Below are 25,002 nucleotides of genomic sequence, written 5' to 3'. Positions count from 1 at the left end.
ATTACCAGGGGGAATATTACTGGTCCAGAACAGCAAACAGTTGTATTCAGCAGAACTCTTTTTTAGGAAGAGAACTTTGTGAATTGATGGGGGCAGAGTAAGACCACCAGGCAAGTCAGACAGTTGTCTATAAACCCACACGAGATAATGAATGGTGGGTCTTTTGTTTTGTTGAGAATACACAATATTATGGCTAAGAGGAAATACTTTTCATACCTTTTAGTTCTTTACCTCTTAATAAGGAGCCACTCCTTTAAATAAATGTGGGGGGAGGGGGGTATGTAAAGAATAAAGAATATTGTATTTGTGTACTCATTTGAAAAGACACTTAACTTTCATGAATGCCTTCAGTGGAGGTATTCTTAGATCTTCTTTCTCCTATTTTTCCCTCTAAGGTCTTTGCCAAGAAAGGTTTCAGGATTTCCTGTCTTAAGGGTCCTTAGGCAGAACATAGAATACATGCTCTCCTAGTGATGGTCACTAGGACCTCTTAAATGTCTTTCCAGAACTCCCACACTGGACTCTTAGAAATATACGTTTTAAATGTTTCTCAATTAAAGGTTGAAATATTGCTTCACCTATGCCAAAAACCCTTCACACCTTTAAACTTTACTAAGTTCTGTTGTAGTCATGGGATCTTTCTTTTAAAAACAAGGTGCCAATCAATGAAAGAGAAACACCACATGACCTCACTCATTTGTGGATAATAAAGAGCATTATAAACTGATGAACCAAAAGATAGATATAGAGACAGTATATCAACAAGTAGACTGTCAAATTACAGCGGGGAGGGGAGGAAGATCTGGGGGAGATAATAGGTCAACCGAAGGACTTTTATACATGCATATAAGTACAACCAATGAACACAAAACTCTGGGGAGGGAGGGGATGTGTGGGAGGGAGGGGGGCAAAAAAAAATCAATAAAATATATTAAAAACAAACAAACAAACAAAATAAACAAGGTTACATCCAAACCCTGGTGGCGTTATCCCTTCATATGAAAACATCCTGGATGCTGTTGAATTAAGCAAATGACGTCACTTTCTTGGGTTGAAACTAGAAGACCCATGATGTAAATAAACATAAGCCTGCAACAGCCCATCAAGCTGACCAGGGAACATCCATATACTCATGCTCCTAGGATCTATACCTCAGCCTGTATGATCATAGAAATGTTAAGCCAAGATTTTTATAGACCATGACCATACAACATATGCCACTAAAATGTATTTGTCTTTTAAGCACCACCTAAAAGGATTTCTTTCATCCCAAGCTTTTAGACTTTATTATCAGGAGCTTGTCTTTTTTCTCTTTGGAGTTGTTTTTTGATTCCTTGTTTGCTGTGCTTTAATAATGTGAAGGGGCTTCACTCTAGAGATGCACTGAAACAAAACCAAGCTTTGAAGAGCCCTGCTGAGAGAATTAAAATGTATTACATCAATTCAGCCTTCTCTTCCTGCCCTCCCTCTGTTAATTCAACAAAGTTATAAAAACAAACAAAGAGAATATGGTGAAAATACACACATACAGGGGATTTGAGTTTTGTTTTGTATTTTTACACGTGAAGAACAAAAACCTCCATAGAGTTGCGAAAGCTTTCTAACCTCATCAAGCCCTCTTCTATGAGTCATTAAGTTGCTGAAGCCCAGAAAATCAAATTTGGTTTAGGGCTGTTTGATAACGTAGTAACACAATAAAATGTGATTCACCAATTAGCTCATGTAATTAGAAAATCAAAAACATGTTCTAAGTGGCCGGTGGACACACATAAATAAAGTATATTGTCATTCTTTTTGTATTTGTTGATTATAGTTATAATTACATCTCCAGTTGATGTTACTACATGCCAATTCCCTAGGGAAGCAAATTCATCTTTGTTTTTAAGTCAGATAATAAATGAAGCATTCCATTCAGCAAGCCATTCATTCCCTGTTTTGCTTGTTTTATTAATTCTTTCTTGCCAGGCTCTCTGGTAGACTATCCCATCCCTGCCTCCATAGAACTCTCAATCTGCAAAAACTATGTTTAAATTTTTTTATTGAAAGGAAAGTCAACTGAAATGAGAACTCTACAATGACAGTTTTATAAGTAAAAATTAGTCTTTCTTGTTGATTCCTAAATGCTACTGACATTGCCAACACATATATGAAAAAAGAAACTAGTAGCGATTTGAGAATGTTTTTGCTGAGAAGTTTTGCCTGGCTCAAAAGGACTTTGTGATAGATAAGAGTGGGAATTGAATATCTGTTGGATTATTTTGAAGCAGCTCCTGATATATGCTGTATGCACATCTGTTGAAATCTAAAGCCTATGCTATATGCTACTTGGCTGTATTTAAAATGTATTTCTTTAAGTTCAAATCAAGTGTCTCACTAAGAATTTTGACAATGTCCTACTTTGCTCTTTTTCCATTACAACCGAAGTACATGGGCATGGTTACACGGTCCAGGGCTTCCTAATAAATATAATGAGAGGATAATAGGGATGGATTACCTGAGCTTAAACCAATAAAGAAAGGCTTTCTTATGTGACATGGTCATTCTTAATGATGTTTTAGATTAAATAATGGCATGGGGTTGTGCTGCATGTAAAGCTGATTTTTTTACTAGTGTTAATTCATAGATATTTTAAAATACATTAGGAAAAATATTTTCCTTACAACTGTGACATTGCTGCTGGATAGCTTATTCTTTGTCAATTCACAATGCATATTTTGTTTTGTTCTCTGTCCCACAAATGTTGCAAAATTCTAAGAGATGCAATAAGCTTGATTATTTTTTGGTAGAGTCTCATATATTTTGGAATAGCGTGGATTATATTTTATTTAGGTATGATCACATATCAAAAAAATGTGGTTTATTCATAGCCAGGATGAAACCAATCCCAAATTTTGTCTCCATCTCAGTATATTTAATCGTTCTCTTTCTTTTGTTCTTATTTACAGGTCAATGGGACAGAAATTGAATATGAGTTTGAAGAAATTACCTTGGAGAGGGTAAGAAAAATCCAATAATCCAAAGCCCCAATCTTGCTTTCCACATTCTGCATCCTAATGGGTTGTCTTGCAAAATTACACAATTGTATATTATAGCCTGGAAGTTTCCAGCAGGGGTCACAATGAGAATATTTATAAAGTTCTTTCAGAGGAAGGCCTGGGGACAAACAGACCGAATAACCAGAGTGTTCAGTATATAGATTGCATTGCCAGGCTTTGGAGCAACAAATGAAAAGATAGAAATGTTCCATAAACCAGTGCAGTATTTTTTTCCTACTGTTTTGCTATACATTTTACAAACATTATAAAATGTTTTTTTTTTAATTTCTGTGATATTAACACTTTCTTTATAATTACCATCACCATGCATTTTTAAGATTAAAAGCAAAACAAGTGATGGATTTTAAAAGCACCCCTATTGAGAAAAACACAGTAACCCTGCAGATCTCTGAAAATATGCTGTTAGAACCTTGGCAAGGCTTTGAAAAATTAAGGAAATTCTGTGCAATACAACCTTACTATGTAAAGATATTTTACAAAACAGTAAGAGAAAGACTAAAGACCACCTACAAAAAAAAAAAAAAAAAAAAGACCAAAAAACATTAACAGGATATCCATCACAAAAGAAAGGGCCAATAACATACAGAAACCTGTTCAATCTTACTTATAAACAAAGAAAACAATGACGCTAAGTAGTTTTTATTTACCTAATTGGCAAAAAAAAGGAGGGTTAATATTTACTGCCACTGAGTGGGCCTGGAATTTGGTGCAATCAATGTATCAGTTTGGAAGAAGGTACCCATAGTGTTAAAATGGACATGCTTTTTACCCAGAAACTACTTATTGAATAATACAGATATATACAAAGTGTTCATATTGGTATTTTTTATAATAGTGAAGAATTAAAAAGCAAGTGTTTAATAACACATAGTTATATGTCCATAGAAATAGAACATCATATTAAATTGTAATAGTATTTTAAAATATTTAATGATAAGTATAGAGATGTAAGTAGAATGTATTATTAAATATATTATTAAACTAGCCCTGATAGGTAGTTAGAGTGTCAATTCCTGGTCAAGGGCACCTATCTGGTTCCAGATTTTATCCGGAGCCTGGTCAGGGCATGTGTAGGAGGCAACCAATCAATATGTTGCTCTCTGATACTGATGTCTCTCTCTCTTTCCCCTCCTAGCCTCTATTCCTTTCTCTCTAAAAATTAATGGAAAAATATCCTCAGGTTAGGATTAATTATATATTTCATTATAAATTAAAATGAAATTGTAAAAGTATGTCTATAATAATAAAAGCATAATATGCTAATTAGACCAGACAGCCGAATGACCTTCTGGATGTCACTCCAAATGTCCTTCTGGACCAAGCTGCTATGGCTGAGGCTGAGGCAGAGGCAGAGGCAGTTAGGGGCGATCAGGCAGGCAGGCAAGTGGTTAGGGGAAATCAGTCAGGAAGGTAGGTGAGTGGTTAGGAGCCAGTGGTCCCAGATTGGAAGATGGATGTCTGACTGCCAGTTTAGGCAGTTTAGTCCCAATCCTGCAGGGATCCCAGATTGTGCAGGCCAGGCTGAGGGACCCCTCTGCCTCTTCCCCCTCCATGCATGAATTATGTGCACCAGGTCTTTGGTTTATAATATAATCTAATAAGCACAAATACATATATATATATATATATATATTACATAAAATATAATCAGATAGGCACAAACAAAGGTATATGTGCAAAATATGCATTTATAAACATACAGAAAGCCTAGAAAGATACACACCAAAATGTTAAAAGTGGTAGACTTGTTGAGGATTTTTGGGATTATTTTTCTGTTTTATCTTTTTGTTTATATTTACTTCCTAAACCTTCCATAACAAACATATATTACATTTATTCTAAGAATTAAAAATGAAAGTTTATTTCTTAAGCTTTAATTCAAGTATGAATTTATACTCCAGACCTACACTTAAATATATTTTTTCTTTTGGTTTTTCACTTTCCTGCATCTGGGAATTTATCATTCTGTCTAATTTATACTGAGTGTGAGTGGTTTTATAAGGAAATTTACATTGAAAGTTAAGTGTTTGCCAGATGGGTATTTTAAAACTTACATTATGAACTCTGATAAAATTTTAATGGCATACTAAATGGAGAAAAGTGAAGCGTATGAAAAATTTGCGCGAATGTGAAAAGATTACTAAGCTCTTCTCCAGAACTGCCTATGTGATTTGTGGGGCATAGTACAAAATGAAAAGTGGTGCTCTGGTTTAAAAAAGTGTGAGAATTAAAATATGGCAATAGGAGAGCATTAAAACAGCATGGGTGGCTCTCTCTCTATGGAGCAGGCCTGTGTATACCCCCCACTCCACTTTCTTTTCCAAGGACACCCCCCTCAGTACTCCCAAACTTCTCCTCCCTCTCATTTCTCAAAGCATTCCTCTCTCTCTCTCTCTCTCTCTCTCTCTCTCTCTCTCTCTCTCTCCCCCCCTCCCTCCCTCCCTCCCTCCCTCCCCCTCTCTCTCTCTTTCTCTTTCCCTCTCTCCCTCCCTCCCTATGTGGCATTCTAAATAAACATTCTCTTACAGTTTGAAAAAATAAATAAATAAAAATAAACCAAGGTTAGCCCTTCAACACATAGGGCCCTCTTTGCGCGGATCACAAACTCATGAGACTACCCTTCTCTCTCTTTCCACCCTCTATATATATTAGCATATCCAATACCCCACCATTTAGTCACCCTGGCTTTATAGGCCAAAAAATAATTAGAAGCTAATGTTGGTGTGAGGTACAACATTCAGGAGGAATATGACAATTATCTGTTCTAGTTTGGGTTCGGACACTTATTTGCTTCATGATCTAGCATGTCACCTCCCTGGCTCCCTCCCTGCCTTAGGGATTCCGGTCTTACTCTAAATCTTGTCATTACCATTCATTGCCCCCCCTTTCCCAAAACCTCTATGTTAAGTATAATCTTCTCTGTTCAGCACCTCTTCTTTGTGTTCCTTGTTTATTCTTATACCTCATTCCAAAAATTATTCAACCCCACTGGAACCTTGCATCATGGATTCCATCATTTCCCTTGAGTTTTTACCCTTCATTATGACCCCCACCATCCCCTCCCATATATGGGCTTATGTTCCTATTGTTCTTATCATACTTTCAATATTTTTTTATCCTCGTCATTTTCTTGTGTTCATTTAACCAAACCTCATCTCTGGTTGACCTACCATGATTAAACCAACACCTTCCTACATACTCCATGCCAGCTCCTGGGCAGCTGATCCTGGCTACAGAAGTGCTTATTCATCTCACTTTAAAATTATAACCATTGATTTCAAACGGACCCTCCAGACATCCTAGCAGTTCTTATACATTTCTTTAGAAAAATCACTTTCTCATTCTCTAGGACAGCAATTTCATATCTAATTTGCCCTCATCAGATCTCTACCACCTATTCCCTCATCCTCAGGCTCAGTTGTTGACCTCTCTTCATAGTTCCAGAGAAAACCCAAGCACTCAAATGAAAACCACCTCACTTTTCTACCACCAGGTCTGCTTGTGTGCTCTCCCTGTTACAAGGAAGGAATTTTCCCTGCTCATTTCCAAGGTCAGCTCTTCACTCGTGGCCTGGACTTTGTACTTTCTCACCCATTTAAAGACTCTACCTCTGCAGTTTTCTCCCCTCTCTCCTACAATATCAGTTTCTATCTTTTTTCCTAGATAAATTTAATACATCATATTAAATATCATATAAAGCTTCTCATCTTAACACACACACACACACACACACACACACACACACAATCCCTTAACCCAAAGTTTCCCTCCTATTATTGCCTTATTATTCTATTTTGCTTTACCAAATAACTAAGAAAATTGTATATTGATTACCTCATTTTCTTATTTTTAACCTCTTTCATGTTTTCATCCCCACAACAGTCCTAATACCATCACTATCAAAGGCACACCAGATTCCATCTTGCTAAATACAAGTATCGGTTCTCAATTCTGACTGATTTCTCAGCAGCATTTGAGAAATGGTGTCAATTTCTTGTCTTCTGGAACAAAACACTCCTGTTTATCCACCACCTCATCAGTGCTCTTTTCCCGTGTCCTTGCCGGCTCCCACTCTAAATGCTGGGGCACTCCAGAAACCCAGTGCATAGACCTCGGTCTCTTCTCATTTTCCAGGTGATCTCATCCAGACCCATGGCTTTAAATACCAGCTACCAGCTGGTGATTCCAAAATCTTCAGTCATGAGCTCCCTTGCACTCCAAATTCGAACAGCTAGCTGTCCAGTTGGCATCTCTGGTATCTTCCCAATAGCATTTATTATTTCCCTGCACTCCCTAACCTCAGGGCCAAAGCTGCTTCTAGCCTAATAGTCTTCATTTTTAACAAGTTGGTTCTATCATTTTTCTTATTATTCAGGCGGGAAAAAAATCATCTAGTCATCTTGCTTAATTGTGCATTTCCCCTCAGCATCCAGAGCAAGCCCTACTGGTACAAACATAAAAATAGATTTTAAAATCAATCACATCTTGCCACCTGTTCTGCTGAATTCTGGTCCAAACCAATATCATCCCACGCCTGGACCACTTTTCTCCTCAAAGTATCCAGAGTAATCTTTTAAAAAATATAAACCATATCACACCGCTTTTATTCTTAAAACTCTCCAAGAGGTGACAATTACACTTATCATCATCATCTAAAAGGCCTTATACAGTATAACCCTACTTCTATCTCCAATGCTGTGCCTTCACCACCAACTCTGAATATATTTTACTCTTGCCAATCTGCATCATTTCTCAAGAAAGACAATCTTTTCCCACCTCTCGCTCTTCTTATAGGTTATTCGACCTGCATGAAAAAATATCTCCTCAGACCTTTTCATGAGGTGAAAGAGAGACATATGGCCTTCATTTGAACTCTGCCTCTATCACTTACTGGTTGAGTTACTTCAAGCTGAATACTCAACCTTTCTGTGCCTTAGTTTCCACATTTGAAAATGAGGCTGAAGACTTTGCTATTACCTTCAGGGGCCCTTGTAACAATTAAGTGAGTTAATATAAAGATTTAGGACAGCATGGATAGCTGTTATTCTTACAATTTCTTTGTGTTAACAGAACTACCATAACAGGGTAGTTCTCACAAGTGTTATTTGTCAGAATCATTAAGGAAGCTTATTAGAAACATAGCTTCCAAGTCTCAATGAGCAATTTACATTAACCTAGTAATCAATTCTTTTATACCAACTTTTCTTCTTTTTCCCCCCCAGTTACTTTGTTAGATGTTAGACATCCAATGATTAAGTTATGGTCATTGCTATATACATTTGTAGTTTACACTTTTTCTGCATTTAATCTCTATAACATTTAATTTAGTAATAAGCTCATCACATTGGTAACATCCCTATGAGATGGATATTGCTAATACTGTTTTACAATTAGGACACTGAGACTCAGAAATTAAATAACTTGTTGAAAGTAATAATGTTAGGAAGGGATGAAGCTAGGATTCAGCCTCGTGCCCAATAGATACTAGAATCTCTCTCAGCTCATTGCCATTGAGTTAATCTGCCCTCAGAATTAAGCTCAACTGTCATTTCCTGCAAGAAGTTTTCCTCGACTCCCCTTTTGGGCAAGGTGCCCTTTCATAAATTAACACACGTAGAAAACTTCTTATATTAAATCATGAATAAAATCTGTCTTTACCTCTGACCTATAAATTTCTTGATGGAAGGAATTTTATTGTAGTTTTCTTAATATTGCCACGATGGCATAAAAAGACAAGGAAAAGCCACTGGGCAATTCAATACATGTCAGGATCAGTCATGGCATTGGCCACTTGGTCCTCATGGTGAATCTCACAAATGTTTTATGGACCTTTGTTTGTCAAGCATTTGCTGAACCAAAGCACTGGTCACAGTCCTTGTTTCATAGTATTTTACCGTCTGGCAGAGGACACAGAGAATTAATAGGCAGAAACTATGAAGAAGAACCGTGAGGTTACCAGGCCCAGAATGGAGCACTCCCTTGCGACATTAAACCTGAGCTGGCTTATGAAGGATGAGAGGATGCTAGCTATGGGAACCGGAGCAGAGGAAGGCAGCCTTTCAGACAGGAAACAGCAGGTGCAAATGTTCAAGGGCCCATGGAAAAGAAACATGCTCAAGGAACTGCTACTCGTTCAGAATGATGGCACTTCAAGTTGTGAGTGGGACTCAGAGACAAAGCTAAAGAGATGGAGAGGGCTGAGTATCAGATGCCTTGGATAACAAGCAAAAGAATTTTTATTTCATTGAGAGGACAATAGAAGAAGTTTAAGCAGAAACGTGACAATCACATTTGTGTTTCAAAAAGATGACTTTGGCTGTGATATTGGGTATACATTTCATAGAATTCCGGAGATGATGCAGCTATGCCATTTAAGACATAATTAATGGCTAAATTCAGCAGTGGTGATGTAGGAGGAGATGATTTAAAATATGTTAAGAATGTTAGAACAGATTCTGCTGTTTTGTAGGATGAGAAAATGCCAGAGAGAGCAGAGGAGTCAAAGAGGCCCAGACTATAATCCAACAAATTCCTTTCATTAGCATTATCTGTACCTTTCAGAGATGGGCAACTGTGATATTTCAAGTCGCTGATACCCTGGGCTTTGATGGCATTAACAAAGGTAGTGGAGTTTAAAGCCCATGCCTCTGAGTGATTTATCTATTACCCAAGTATGAAGTTAATAGTTTATGAACCTCTAATACAATTTATATCAAGAAAAGCTAGTTGACCCAGCATGGATAATGGATTTATCATGCCTTCATAACCCTGACCAACATGCATGACTACAATTTAGCAGAGATGTTGAAGAGACTGTCTGTCTGCCACCTCCTCCCAGGCCTGCCCCCAGCCTTCTGAAAAGAAAGAACATTTGGAGCATTTTCCTGACAGCTGCAAAATGTATGGCCATGTGATACTATTTGAATGTTCTGTCTGACAAGTCAAGGGTATTCTTTTACAATTAAAAAATGTGAAGATCTGAACCATCTTCCCAGATAGAAATCAGTGGCTTCTGTTACTTATTATTTAACCCATGCCAAAACAAATAAATAGATTTATACTGTAGAGAAAAGTGTCTGATTTACCACATGCTACAAATTCCTATAGATGAGCCAAGTTTTGGGTATAAGTTGGGTAACATGGGAATTTTGAAAACATTATTTGTGAATTGCCAGGTAAGAAGCGATTCATCAAAACTTTCTATTGACATACTCTCCATATTCATCCAGACATCAAATTAATTAGAATGTCATTTTGTTTCTCTCACATGATTAAATTTTCATAAGGATAAAAATTTCTAAATTTAAATGGAATTAAAGGCCTATTACTTCAAATAATGTAGAGGCTATGGGATTCTAAATTTCTGGTTTTTCTCAGAGTCTCTTTAGCCCTTTTTAATTAATAATAACAGGAATTAAATACCAGAGTCCCAATATGATTTGGTTTCCATTTTTATGTAGTCAGCTGTAGCACAATCTCATTCTAGTTCAGTTAAATAATTTTGTAATATATATATATATATATATATATATATATATATATATAGTTATCAATGTATTTTTAAGCATGTTTTGTTTGTCAGTGGACTCTGCCCTTGAGATTGCAGGCATAGCTTCCTTTAGAATAATCCAGTGCTACTGTAGTTCTGTATTTTCTTATTTGTTAGTTCAAAATAATGTAGTTCCAAGCTAGACAAGCCATTACAGTGTATTTTGTTTTCAGTAGCTTTAGGCTATGATTTTTTCTGTAGATGCTCTGATCCTCCTTAAAATATTGTATTCTAATGATCTTCCATCTTCAGTCTCTACACATAACATTGTCAGCAGCTATCGTATCTGGACATTAAAACTAACAGGAAGAACATGCTCCTTCTTCAGAAATTCTCTCCCCATTCCAACCATGTGGTTCTAGGGAAGATAATCAGTCACAGCACCCATGGTCACACAGTTGATTGGTCTGGAATTACTCAGGGGAATTACCTGGTGAGCCAGTAAAAACTACCTTTGAACCTGAGCCCTAATCCTTACCAACTATCAGAACCTTGTATCAGAACCTTGGGAGGTAGAGCATGGGAAATCTTTAATTTTTAAAACTTTTTATTATTTTTGCAATTATTTTTTAAAATTTTTATTAGTGATTTGATGTACAGTTCAGAGGCTGTCACCTGAGTCAAAAATGAACCAATCAGAGTGCTCCTCTTGGAGAGCCAGAGAAATGATACACAGGTAGGAAAGAGAGAGGGCACTGAAAGCACTCCTTTCCTGTTATGACTGTCTTAAAGACCCAACCAGACACCACTGTCTTTCTAATAACTTTATGAACCTTCCCTGAAATCCTTCTTAGCCAGACAGGTTCAAATAAAGCATTGTAACTTGTCAGCAAGTGGACCTATACTAATGTACTAATATCTTGGTGTTGTATTTTAACTATGTGGAAGTTGCTAAGTCATGCCTTAGGTCACATGTGTCAAACACAAGGCCCGCGGGTCAAATCCGTCCCGCCAGGCCTTGCAATGTGGCCTGCACCGCGCTGTCATCACTGCACTCCGCTGCGTTTCCATCACAATGACAGTTTATGACTGTTCAGTAAACCATTCGGCCCGCGATTTAGGCTGGATTTTAGATTTTGGCCCCTTCTCTGATTGAGTTCGACACCCCTACCTTAGGTTCTCAAAGTAAATGTTGTCTTGCTTCAATCCTCTAGCTTTCTAAATTCTAATCATGTCTTTCACCACTCAGGTGAGGTCATAAAGCCAAACTCTCCACTACAATCCTGTTGGCAGGTTACAGTAAACCTTAATACCCCAAAGCATACACATACCATATTTTTTAAAGTAACCCATTACAGCATTCTAGCTCCCAGAAATAAAAGAGCAATAAAAAAAGAGAGTGACAGGTAAAGAGAATGGCTACTGACAGGTCTATGCATTTAGGTCTCTACTGTCTAGAAACCTTTCTGATTTGGGAACCAATAATCTTTGCACATGTGGAAAGCACTTTGTAGTGTTAACCATTGGACTCAGACATCAGGAAAGAAATCGACTGTTAGAAATATAGTCTGCAGACATTTAAGGGGTCATTAATCTAACTTTTCTTTACTTGTAACCATCAAAGTCTCAGGATTAAGAACTGTCTAGTAAACATACCTCAAAGAGCTGATTTAGATGAATTGGCACAAAATACATTTTGGTGCAATTCAGCTGCTGACTCCAACCTTCTCCATTTTTCTTTATAAGCTCCCAGCTGAGTTATCTTCTTTCACCTCACGAGCCCTTGGCATTAACAAGTGCTGTCTTCCAGTGCATTAGTCTGAGCCTTGGTCCCCTCATATCATGTAAACTGGCTATATATTTCCTTCTGTAAACTTTTTGTTGCACTATTATCCACATATTTCTTTAACATGTCCTTGATTATTACCAGCATAATGGTACTTCTACAACCAACAGTTTTTAGTCAAAATATACAAGAAAAATACTCATAGAGAAATGACAAAACTCTATCATTGCCAAATTGAATGTTCTAGTTGGAATAGTTCTCATTCCAGGACTTGTTATCAAGCAGTTGTGGATGGTTAAGGAGGTTTGGCAAGAAGAGCTCTAATTCAGGGGTACCCTGAGAGTTCTGAGTCATGGAGGTATCATACTAGGTCCTGAGCCTATTGAAACTGAAAGAACCAAGAACCGATACCACATAGGCCCCAGCAATCATACCTGAATCACTAAATATTAGCTCTTGAGAAATGGTAAAAGCTGGGGGTTTTGTTACTTGTAACTGAACAAACCATGACTGATATAGATGTTTTTCTGTAGCTCAGCTGTCTGGCTGACAGAAAATGTAACCTCAGTCTTTCTTAGTGCTTTTCTCCCAACCGCTTCAACCATCTCCAGAATTATCCCACAGTCCATGTCCCTACACAGTGACAAGACAACCTATGCATCATTTGGTCATGTTTTCTCCCAAGCAACTGCTGCAACATCCATGGCCCCCCTGGTTGTCCCCTCTGGTCTGTCAGTTTCTGCTCTACCTTTCTAATGTAGTAGGTGTGTGTTTGTTCTCCACTCATTTCATGGTTTTCACCCCTTCCACTTTGCTACTGTGCTCAGATTTTAGTTCAGATGGTTAGCGTTCACCCACATGACCACGTGCTTTGGTGGAAAGTAAGGTGACTAAATTTTAGGGGTGGGTTCTTAGTGATTTAGACTAATCAACATAATGTGTTCCCTTAGCCTCCACTAGCAGTGGTTATGCAACTGAATCCAGTGCAATCACAGTTAATTCCATAACTTATTAGAATTCTGAGACATGAAGTAAGGAAGACTACAAAGCAGATAGTAGTATAATAGATTGGAGTCATTTCACAGAGGATTGCATATTTATAATGAAGTAGCATTTTAGAAAGTAAAGCAAATAAATGGAGGAAATAACAGTCTTGGCAATATCTTGAGACCATGAATCAAACCATTGCTGAGGCACTCCTTTGGAATTTTTATTAAAATAAACAATAAATCCCCTTTACTGTGTTAGCCAGTGTGAATTGGGCTTACGTTGCTTGAAACTAAACAAAACCTAAGTGATATAACGAGTTATGAGAGTCTTTAGGAAATGCTTAAGTCCTCATTTTATTAGATGAGCCTCAAAATCATTCAACTCTGAAAATTATTCTCTCTTCTTTCTTACTCTCTAGTTCAAGGAAATCCCTCCCCACCTTACCCCCTGTGTGGGAAGTCTCACTCTTGTTCCCTCCATCACCAGGACTCTTGGCCTCTAAAGAAGACTCCGCTTCTCCTTTTTCATCCTCCCAAAACTCTTTAATTTCTCTTAAGGGCTTAGGTTTTGAGAAACATAAGCAGAGATTCTTTGATAAGCTATTCTGATTTCAACCCTCCTTCTCATTACCTCCCCCCTCTAAGATGAAAACCTGCTTTAATGGGGGGAAAGAAAAAGGAAAAGCATTGGGAGAAAAAACAAAAAATACTTGTATCTCAAAATAGAGTTGCATAGTAGGAAAACTGAAAGTTATTTTCAGTATTTAAGAGATGCTTAGAACTAATAGGTTTAAACACTTATATTTTATCCCCTTAGCTTGATGAGCTTGATGCATTTTTAAACTTTCAAATTATCTATCCTTTGGAGAGGAGGAATGCATGAATTACAAAAATATTCATAGACATCAAAATCTCCATGGTGCATTACCTTTTTTAAGCTTTTAAAATATATAGATTTTTATCTATACAGTTTCAGCATAAATTCAACAACATCATTTTGTCATTGAGAATAATGTCATCATTCATTTAATTCAGGATCACCATTTTTTCTATCCTAAAATTGCTCTTTACTCCCTTTCTGTTTATGCCTGACAAGTTGCTTCTTATCCAAAACCCAACTCGTAAGTTACCTCCTGTGAAAATCTTTGATAAATTCTCCAGAGTGAGCTTATTCATTCTCTTCCTTATGTCAGGATTTGCTCCTTGTCATTTGTGTTCATACAGTATCAACTTTTAAATAAATGTCAAGGCCCTCAAAGGCTAAAATGTTTCTAGATTTAATTTATTTTATTTGTGAAACAGTATTTTACATCTACCTGGAAGAATCTAGTAAAAATCTTTATAAAAATAATGTAGTCTTTTGACAAGAGATAGAGATTAAAGATTGCTTTTCCTCCTAATAGTGTATGTGTATATATAAATTTGTACATTTTATACATTTTATATTACATATTGTACATTTTATTTTATGTATACATACAGTTTTCATCTACCTGTGTGTATTCATATGTTTATAGATAGATAGGATCTCCTTTGTAAACTGGACACAATGGTCAGTGCTATTTCTCGTGCTGGTAGCAGTAGCTGCTGCAACAGTGAGTATATCATTCACTGTCATTTGTTGAGGTTTCAGCTTTATATGTTAATTATTCTGTAGTGTTATTTTATATTTTAACAATTAGTCTATTTTGAAGCTTTAGACCCTCTCTTTTATAGATAAACAAACTGTGTTTTTCAAAGATGTTAAGGCTTTCATTTATGGCCACAAAACTAGTGTGTGGTAGAGCTGGCTGATCTGAAATTCAATTATGCAATGCCACTAGTAGGCCTAAAAATTATGGAAGACTGTTTTGAAGTAACAAATGTATTCTCTGACCAGCCATGATGGTTTTAGATTGCCTTTACAGCTTATACATTTATCTAAAGGTAATAATATGCCAAAAGACAAAACAGGTTAGCATAGGGAAACTAAAAGTACCTTCAGGAAAAAGACAAAGTCAGTAGATGGATAGATATGCATTTATTTCTTTTTATGATTATTTCTTAATGTTTGAGAAATATGACAATCTCTTCACACTCCCTCCATTTGCTTAAACTTGACTCAAAGCTCAATGATGTTACCCTAACTTGGGGGTAAAGGGGGTAAAAATGACATTCCATCTTGTATATTTAGCATTCTTCTAATTAAAGGGAAGGAATCACACAAAGGGAAACACTTCAAGAAGTGTTCCAATTGTATTTTGGAAATTTTCTTCCTGAAAATATATCTGTTTTCTGAAGCTAAAAGTGGTGAGGTTGTCTATTACTTTTACTATGCAGGTAGTATTGTTTCAGCTAGTTGATATAATGTACACATTTATAATACAGCTCAAATTTTAATATTCATTACTTTCAAGATATTTTTCAAATATTTTATTTTTTAAACACCCTGTGCAACAGCAAGAGAAAACATGGCACTCCTCATTTTGTAAATAAGGAAAGCTCAGAATGTATTTACAGGAGTTCCTGGAGTCACTCAATACAGAGCAAAGGCCAGTCTAAAATTAACACCTTTAAAATTCCAGTCTTGCTCCTTTCCTCTCTCTCTTGCTGTTTAATAACAAACAAATGCAAATAATTGCCCTATTTAGGTAAAACAAACTGAAAATATAAAAAATATAGTCATTAATTTATTTTTCTTTTATTGAAATCAAAAGAAAATTTTCTCATACATACAAACTCAGGTTTTAAATCACCCCACATTATTTAAACTTTATTTCTTTAAAGCAACTATAATAAATGATTAGACTCATGAAAAGCATTTCCACATCCCAAGATTTATCTTGTACCTTTAATAAGAGGAAACCCTTTATAGTGCTCTAAGTTTTGAACATCACTGTTTAAAAGGCATTTCTTACATTGATTTAAATTACCCCCCCCTAGTAATTTCTATCAAACTGATTAATCAGTATAGCAAAGTATTCCAAAAAACAAAGCATAGTAAACGATAACATGTAGGCATTATAGTTATGTAGCCTGAGATCAAACTGTGGCTTTCGCACTTACCACCTTAGTGAATGCGAGTAAATCCCTTCATCTGCCAGTGCTTCAAGTATGCTCATCTGTACAATAGGTGGCAGTTATACTTCCCTCACAGAGTTGTTGTGAGGACCACATGAGTTCATAAATATAAGTACTATAGGAGACTTACTGATTGTCATTCCTTGTCTAGATGCTTTTCATGTGGCAGTCCTTGAATTGTTTAAAAAAGAAATCAACATCTATTTTCTCCCCGAGTCTTCTCTTCTGCAGAACCACCACTTACCCACCCCCCCCATGAGAATAATTAGTATCATTATTATTCTCCACATAGTCTCCTTCCTCTGGCTATGCTCCTGGTTATTACTTTCCCTCCTAAAAAGTTCTCTCATTCTACACATATGCCTGGAATTCACACTTTACTCATTCAACAAGCATTACCAGGAAGTGACAAGCATATCAGATACTGTAGACAGTGTCTGCCCTCAGAGAACTTAGGAGCTATTAAGGAAGATACACATGAATGGGAGTCGTTGCTTCAAGGAGATCTACTACCACATGGCATTGACCAAGCCTGTCATCTTCTTGTTCCATATAATTATTCCATGACAAGAGCCTTAAAAAAGAAAGAAAAAAAACATTCTTTTATCCTCATTTTGCTGTGGTAAAATGAAAACCCAGGCTTTCACATGGTGATCCTTTCTTAGTGGGTGGTGACAAAATATACAAGTGACCAAATGTTTTGTGAGAGCTACCTATCTCTAAAATGAAACTTGTCAGTCTTATTAACCATCCAATCCTCAAGCATGTTACTTAGGGACAGGCTAACGTCAGCCTGGGTTGTTTTGCCAGAAATTATGATACCTGCTTTTGGTGTAGTCTATCACCTTTGACATGGCCCACAAGGATGCTCTTAGGTGAACTGACCAAATCCTTTGCCAATACTTGAAAATGACCTTGAAATACAGTATACATCCCTGCCTGGACAACCTATGCACCACTCCCACTTGGCTGTTCCTGTGAATAAGAAGGGGGCATTTTTCCAAATATATGGGGAAATGTTCTGGAAATTTGTGATTAAATTCACTTATTGTGTTACCTTATGTAATCCTAATTGTAGCAACTCTCTGAAGTAATTATTAACACCCTACTTGCAAACTAAAGCACAGAGTGATAACTTGATTTGTCCAGGGTCACACAGCTAGAAAGGGGAGAGCAGAAATCTGTACCGAGACTGATTCAAATCTAAAATATCACAAAGAACTATTTGTGCTATAGTTTCAGTGTCAGCTCATTGTTAAGGCTGACTGTATCATTTCACATTGCATGGTGGTTTTGCTTTGGAAAGCTTGACATTTGAACAGCTGATGTGAGGATTCTTGCTTATGGTTTCCAAAGAGATATTTTTCAACTTGAACCCAGAGTCTGCATTTGTGCTCAGTGAGGAAGAATAAATGATGACATTAATTGAAAGCATCACTGACTGTGAAATCAGTTACCTTTTAAACTTCAGGGTTATTGAGTTAATGCATTAATCTTAGAAGGCTGTGTATCATTCTTGGAATCCTGAGAAAGGAAATTGAATATTAACCCAATTCACATCTATAATGCACAATTTATAGCCACATGCAGACTGGACCAGATGGTGGAAACATTCTTTCATTCTTTAAGATTATTTTATGTTGGGTGACCCATATACAGCAGATCTTTTAACTGACTTGTGTGATCAAAATAGTAAAACATCTGTTGATAATAGCCTTGAGAACAAATTGGTGCTTCCCTCCCGAATGTGCTTGAGCTATAAAGTGTCTACTATAATAATGAATATAGGATGTAGAGACAGCATTCTAAATGCTCGCGCTCTCTCTCTCTCTCTCTCTCTCTCTCTCTCTCTCTCTCTCTCTCTCTCTCTCTCTCACACACACACACACACACACACACACACACAATTTGGTCATATCATCTTAAAAAATTATGGCCTCTAACATTGCTGAAACCTCATTCACAGAAAACTCAGTTTCATTGTGAATACATGGGGCTGATTTTTTAATGTTTAGAAGTATGGTTGTGGATTCTTTAAAAAGTCTACAAAAGGAGACTAAATAACTATACTTAGGCAGTTTCATATGAAGCATGTCAAAATTGCATAGTTTTATAACCTCAGGAGAAAGTCAGTCTTCTGAACATTTATAATCCACCAATGAACTGCCAGGCTCCAAACCGCCACAGAATGTCTTGGCTGTCCGGTCGGCTACCACAGCCTACACAATTGCAGCCCAAAACATACTTGTCCTGGAAAATCTGTGATTCTCATCACAGTCCCCGGCTTGCATGCTCTAGGACCGCAGTCTGGTTAGAATGAGAATACTGAATATTTTGTAGTGTTTTTATTTCCCCTCCCTTCGGTTCTGCCATGGGCATGAGCCTCCTTTGGGCAGGCCAGAATCATTAGCAAAAAATTTCAAAAGAAAAATGCAGTGAAACATTTCTACCCCCTCCTTTGGATAAATGTAGTAAGAGCAATAGACGTTTTAGCTCCCGGCAACTTTTCATCTATTGTGTTGTTGAACCTGAGTGGAAGCACACTAAATTTTAACAAGTGCTGTTACCCATTTCCCTTGCCTTATAGAGCCCTCCAGGGACTTTGCCTTAATCATAAACACAAACTTTTATCCAAGTACAAAGTTCCTGACCCAGTAGTCCCTGCTGTATGTTGGCTGCAAATCTCAGTTCTAGCCAATTGTCCTCTTTTCATTCTTTTGCCATATGAACTCAAGCTAAAATTTTTCTCATTGTTTTACCCAAGGCTACCAAACCATGCCCTTCACTTCTTTAGAAAAATGGTTCACTATATAAAGAGAATAGTTTATAAAATTTAATTTACTTCAACACCAATGTGATGATGACAATAATAGCTCCTAAATATTTAAGATGTAATAATGAGGCCTTCATCATTTATGCTCCAAAACAATTATTTTATTTTTGTTACTCTCCTTTGGAAGATAGGAAAACAGAAGATACTAGTAGTCACATAAATTGGATTTAAAATTACCAGAATTCAGCCCCAACTATTTTGTTTACATCTGCCCATTTCCTGTTCTTGCTATAAAACTTTATGGTAGATGTTATTAAAATGCTTATGCAGATGAAGAAACTAAGGTTACACAATTAAATACTTACACAGTGTATAGAGTTTATATGAAAATAAAACCAGAGCTAGAGAAAAATGTTACAACTGTGTATCTCTGAAGCATTCTTCCTTTTCTAATATTCTTGCCATGGCATTACCATCTATTTAACCAGAAGGCAACTTTTACTATCCATATATAATTATTATTATTTATTTATTTTTGTTATTCCTTACCTGATGATATTTTTTCATTTTTAGAGAGTGTGGAAGGGAGGAGGAGAAACAGAGAAACACCAATGTGAGAGAGACACATCAATTGGTTGCCTCCTGCACATGCCCCAACTAGGCCACGGATGGAGTCTGTAATTAAGGTATGTGTCCTTGAACAGATTTGAAGCCAGGATTTTTCATTCTGCAGGCTGACACTCTGTCCACTGAACTGAACCTGGGAGGGCTCATATATAATTATTAATGAGTCAGTTTTACCTCTTTAGTCCTCAAATCCACCTATATTTCCCCCCAGATATACTATTTACTTTAGGCCACTAGCATTTCTTACCAGGATTACGGTAGTCTCCTAATTAGTCATGTTCTGGTCTTAGTCCCTTTTAGTACATTATCCTGACTATAGCCAGTGTGGTCTTTCTTAAAATAAATCATGACTGTGGTACTCATTATCCCCATTGACTTTTAGATAAAACTCAATCTTCTTGGCTTTTAAGCACCTAAGGTCTTACATATTCAACCTCTCACGTAAGCCTCCAGCTCATCTCTTAACATTTCCTTCTTGCATCTGGACTCCAGTCAAATGGCATGACTTGGAATTTTCCAAACTCACATAGTTCTCTTCTTCTCACCTTTTCTTTTCTATGAATGCTCTTCTTCAGGCCCCAGCCCTTTTGCCTAATGATGCCTGATCAAACTTCATGTATGAACTTAGGTATTATTTTCATGTAGGAGTCTTCGCTGACAAATCCCCCTTTTTTAATTTTTAAAAAAATATATAGTTTTTATTGATTTCAGAGAGGAAGGAAGAGGGAAAGAGAGATAGAAACATCAATGATGAGAGAGAGAATCATGGATTGGCTGCCTCCTGCATGCCTCCACCAGAGAGCAAGCCTACAACCTGGGCATGTACCCCTGACCGGAATTGAACCCTGGGACCCTTCAATCCACAGGCCAATGTTCTATCCACTGAGCCAACCAGCTAGGGCTATCCCCCAACTCTTGAGTGCCTTTCTCCTCTATTAGCTATTTCAAAGTTCTCTGTCACAAAGAAGACTTTTTCCAGAATTTATGAGTTGACCTTTTTGGTAGCTGCTCAAATTAATATTAACAGCTACACTTTTCTTGTCCTTCAAAAAGGAGTACATATATTTAAAGAAAAGAAAAAAGAAAAAAACATAGAGTGTCCTAAAGATGGAATCAGATGTTGACTCTTTGGCTTAGCAACATTCATTCATTTAGTCAATAAGTATTTATTGATTACCTACCATGTGTTATATTTTATTTGAATCTCAAAGCATAAGTAGTAAACAAACAAAAAATAAAGTCATTACCCTTAGGCAGCTTATATTCTAGTGGAAGAGACATTAGATAAACTGAATAAGTAAAATGAATAGTGCAAAGTGTTTTGGAGAAAAAATAGAGCAGATTTATGTTGACCTTAATTACCCAAGCAAATAAAAACCTGAAATGGGAATTGTTACTTCCTTGGTATTTTTCATATGTGGTTTGGACCCAACTCCTATCTAAAGCAGAATGCTTGAAATTAAAAAAAAAAAAATCTTATAAATATTCAGCAAGTTCAACTTTCTAAAGCCAAAGCTGGCCATTCTGAGATGATGTTTCCATTAGTTTCTTTGTCCTTACCTTAGGAAATCTTGGGGCATTAGTTATACCTCCAAGACAGCTGTTTATTTATTTTTTACACATTTTAAATATATAAGATGGTAATATCTTTGGTCAATAACAGTAATCTTTTAACCTAATTTCTGCAAGCATAGCTTTCTTTTAATATATCATATATTCTGTTCGTTTGGGCCAGATAATTTATATTTCTTTTTCCTGTTTCCTACTTAAGAATCACAGATACTTTCTTGAAAATACAAGTTTTTTTTCTTTTCTTTTTTTATTGTTTAAAGTATTACATATAGTAGTACATATATCTAAAAATTACAAGGTTTTAAAAATGCTAATTCTTCAGCTGAAATGCTATTTCATCCATTTGTTTGCATAGCAGCTTTTAGCCATGTTTCAGGTCTTAGTTTATTACTTCCTCAAAGGGTTTGTCTCTGACCTTCAAATCCAGATTAGCCAGTCCCTGTTATTCTCTCCCATTGTAGTTGTAAATTTATTTATATCTGATTATTTCCCTTTTTGACATCTGCCTTTAATTAAATATTAAACTCTATGAAAGCAGATACCATCCTTGTTTTGTTCACCAATAACTGTATAGCTTCTAACACAGTGCCTTAAATATGGTAGGTTCTCAACAAATTAAGGGATTCATTTAAAAAAATGTTGTTACTATTGAGTAATAAAAATTCTTACTGGTATGTTGTTTTTTTAATGTACCATTGTTTTGGTACCCACTTTTATAAGCAATGTGTGTGTTCATGAATCATTGCCAGCCTAGGAAAGTAAAAAGAATACAATAGAGAGTCAAATAATTTTATTATGCATCCTGAATTCTTTTCTAAGCATCTTTCTCCATCAACACTCCTCTGCAAACACAAACTCAAAGCCACTAAATATCAGATGTTCTGATAACACCTTGGTGAACCTGATCTGCCCACATCAGTAAAGCAGTGAGAAACCCAACATTTTTAAAACAGACACTTAAAATGGGCCATAAATATGCCTACAGTCACTGATAATATCCTCTATCCATTTAACTAATACTCTTGACCAAAGCTAAAGTCGGGACAGAAGCCACTTCATCCTGCTTTTGATACACATAAGCATCTAGAATGAAGAAAAGGTTGGAAAGCTTCATGTGAGACATCATAATTAAAGAAGCAATCCTCACTTAGAATACATCTTGCCACTCCCATCTGGCCTGCAAAGTTTCTGTTGAGAAATCAGCTGCTGGTTGTTTGGGTACTCCCATATATATAACTAAGTGCTTTTCTCTTGCTGCTTTTATGATTATCTCTTTGTCTTTCTTCTTTGGCAAGAAACATTCAAAGTGATGTAAAGCAAGGACCTATAACCAAGATTACTCTATCAGCAAAGCTATCATTTTGAATTGAAAGTCAGATAAAGAGCTTCACAGATAAGAAAAAGCTAGAGTTCATCACCTTTAAAACTGTATTACAAATGTTAAAGGGTCTTTTTGGAGAAGGAGGAGGCGGAGGAGGAGGAGAGGGCAAGAGAAGAGTGTACCAAAGCCTCAGTGTTAGAGTAAGCATGTGAAAAGTAGGCCCCATTTATGTATGTATATATGTATGTGTGTGTGCATGTGAATATATCTGTATATACATGTGCTTGTGCACACACACACCTACCCAAAGGGTTCAGATCTACTTTGGGGGATACTAAGGCATATTTATTGATAGAACATTGGAGCTTTATTTCAGACTTCAATAATCTAAGGTGGCTCATCTCCCTTTTCACTCACCTCTCTCTTCTCTGCTTTGGACCACTATTCCTCCATTCCTAAATATACACATGTAACCTACATTGCCCCTTTCTCTCTATATAGAAACTTAATCCTTTTTATCTTTCAAACCCAGCTTTACCACTTATTTTCTCCATGAAGTCTTTCTAGCCTATACCAAAGCAGATATGCCCAGATCTGGCTACCATAAGCAGGTCACACATTGTGCTAGATATACATTCAGGGTTTACTCATTTCAGCATCTGGATTGCGCCATCTTGACTCAGTGTTCTTTAATATGTTTATCTTCTGAATGACAACCTCCCCTTAGGTTTTCTCTGAGGGGTTTTGTTTCTCAGGTCAGTAGTTTTACTTGAAATCTGAGATGCTTCCCTAAAAGCAAGTTGAAGAGGAGAATCAATTGGGCCCATTTGCTTCTAAGTTTACAAGTATAAATATCATGAATTTTATCCTCTAGTTGGTTTCATTGTTCATTCTGTAAAAGAGGGGTTTATACCTGCTCTTATGACCATTTAGGTCACAAGCTGAACACAAATGAAGCATGTTACGAAGCGAGTCCCCAAGAGATGGACCACCGGAGCCAATTTGATTAAGCATGCTAGAATTTATTACAGATTCGAATCTGGACTCAAACCATGGCTGACGCAACAGCCAGTAAACACCCAGGTAAGAGCCCTGATGGAGGGGCAGTCCCTCCAGAGCGCTCACACAAAAACACAGACAAACACACACCTACCGCGGCCAGTCAGGCTCTTCGGAATGGGGGTCCCTCATGGTCCTGGCTGGGGATTCCAGTCATGATCCCCAAGGACCACCAGGGAGCCGAGTCCGATGCAATAAACAAAAGAGCCATCTCCATGCTAGCATGGGCCCTGTCCCACTCATGCCGGCAGCATGGCGGAAGAGAGCGAATATCGCCCAGTCCAGGAGTTTTATTCAGGTCGGTGATGTCACTGCCTTGGCTAACCCTGATTGGCCCCTCAGGACTAAATTCTAAAGACTGGGGACAGCCTGCAGGGTTGGTTCCCAGTCACACTCTGCTTGACATTGGATGTGGCCCTATCTTGCCCATAATACAAAAGCAGAACTAAAGGTTATCTACAGTTTCTACCCCTGAAGCTACTGAGTCAGTGGGAGTCAATCTCCTGTAACTACCCTATTGTTTAAGCAAGCAATCGAAGGTAGAAGTCAGATAGCAAGGTTAAAATTCAAACAGCAGTTTTTACCCAAGTATGAGTGCTACCATATTTCAAAGCACAAAAGAACCAATGGTTTATGATTGTTTTACTTTAGGAGTTGCTTCAGAATGATCATTCTTGTAAAAATATAGATACTTTTCTACTTGTACATATGTGTTGAGTTCTTATAGAGTAGAGATCGCCCTATATAGCAACTATGGCCTATATTTCTTTGTGTCCTTGGTAATGCCTAACATAAATCTTTAACTATTGTAGGAGTTGGTGAGGGTGTAATTTTTCTTTTGTTTCCAGGAGGATTATCAATTATTTAACTTGTCTTCCTATATAGAAAAGAAAATGTTGCAATGATAATTTTAAGACTGTAGTAGGTTTATTTATTTTGAAATATTTTATTAAAATTTGTGTAGAAGGTAGTCCTAGATTTGCATCCCCCTTCTACGTTATGATAGATCAATCTAGGCTATTTTTTGTGTCATGGAATATATTTATTATGTGTTACCTCAAGTCTATTTTTGTATGTAATTGGTAAAGTCAGGGAATACCTTTATAAACTAGAATTTCTGTGAACTCCCTACATATTTAATATAACACTGAATGGTATATTAGCACTTGGTATTAATAATTGTGAAGATATTAAATATTTAATGTAGTACTAAGTACTATATTACTACATGTTAATAATTTTATGAATTTTCTAAGGTTGTAAATGAAGA

At 36.7% G+C, this 25,002-nt stretch overlaps 1 protein-coding gene across 17 annotated transcripts in view; it reads left to right on the top strand.

Moving 5' to 3' along the window:
* Positions 1-25,002, top strand: part of DLG2 (discs large MAGUK scaffold protein 2) — a 1,831,272-nt gene that overhangs the window by 1,251,147 nt on the left and 555,123 nt on the right. For all 17 annotated transcript variants that reach the window (XM_036427307.2, XM_036427310.2, XM_045577835.1 and 14 more), the window contains one exon: positions 2,946-2,996. In XM_036427307.2, the coding sequence (XP_036283200.1) occupies positions 2,946-2,996 (51 nt within the window). The remainder of the gene's footprint in view (positions 1-2,945; positions 2,997-25,002) is intronic.

The sequence above is a fragment of the Pipistrellus kuhlii genome, unplaced genomic scaffold, assembly GCF_014108245.1.
Source record: "Pipistrellus kuhlii isolate mPipKuh1 unplaced genomic scaffold, mPipKuh1.p scaffold_m20_p_9, whole genome shotgun sequence".
Lineage (NCBI taxonomy): Eukaryota > Metazoa > Chordata > Mammalia > Chiroptera > Vespertilionidae > Pipistrellus > Pipistrellus kuhlii.
Note: the sequence above shows the minus strand (reverse complement) of the source record. Positions and strands in the feature narration are given on the sequence as shown.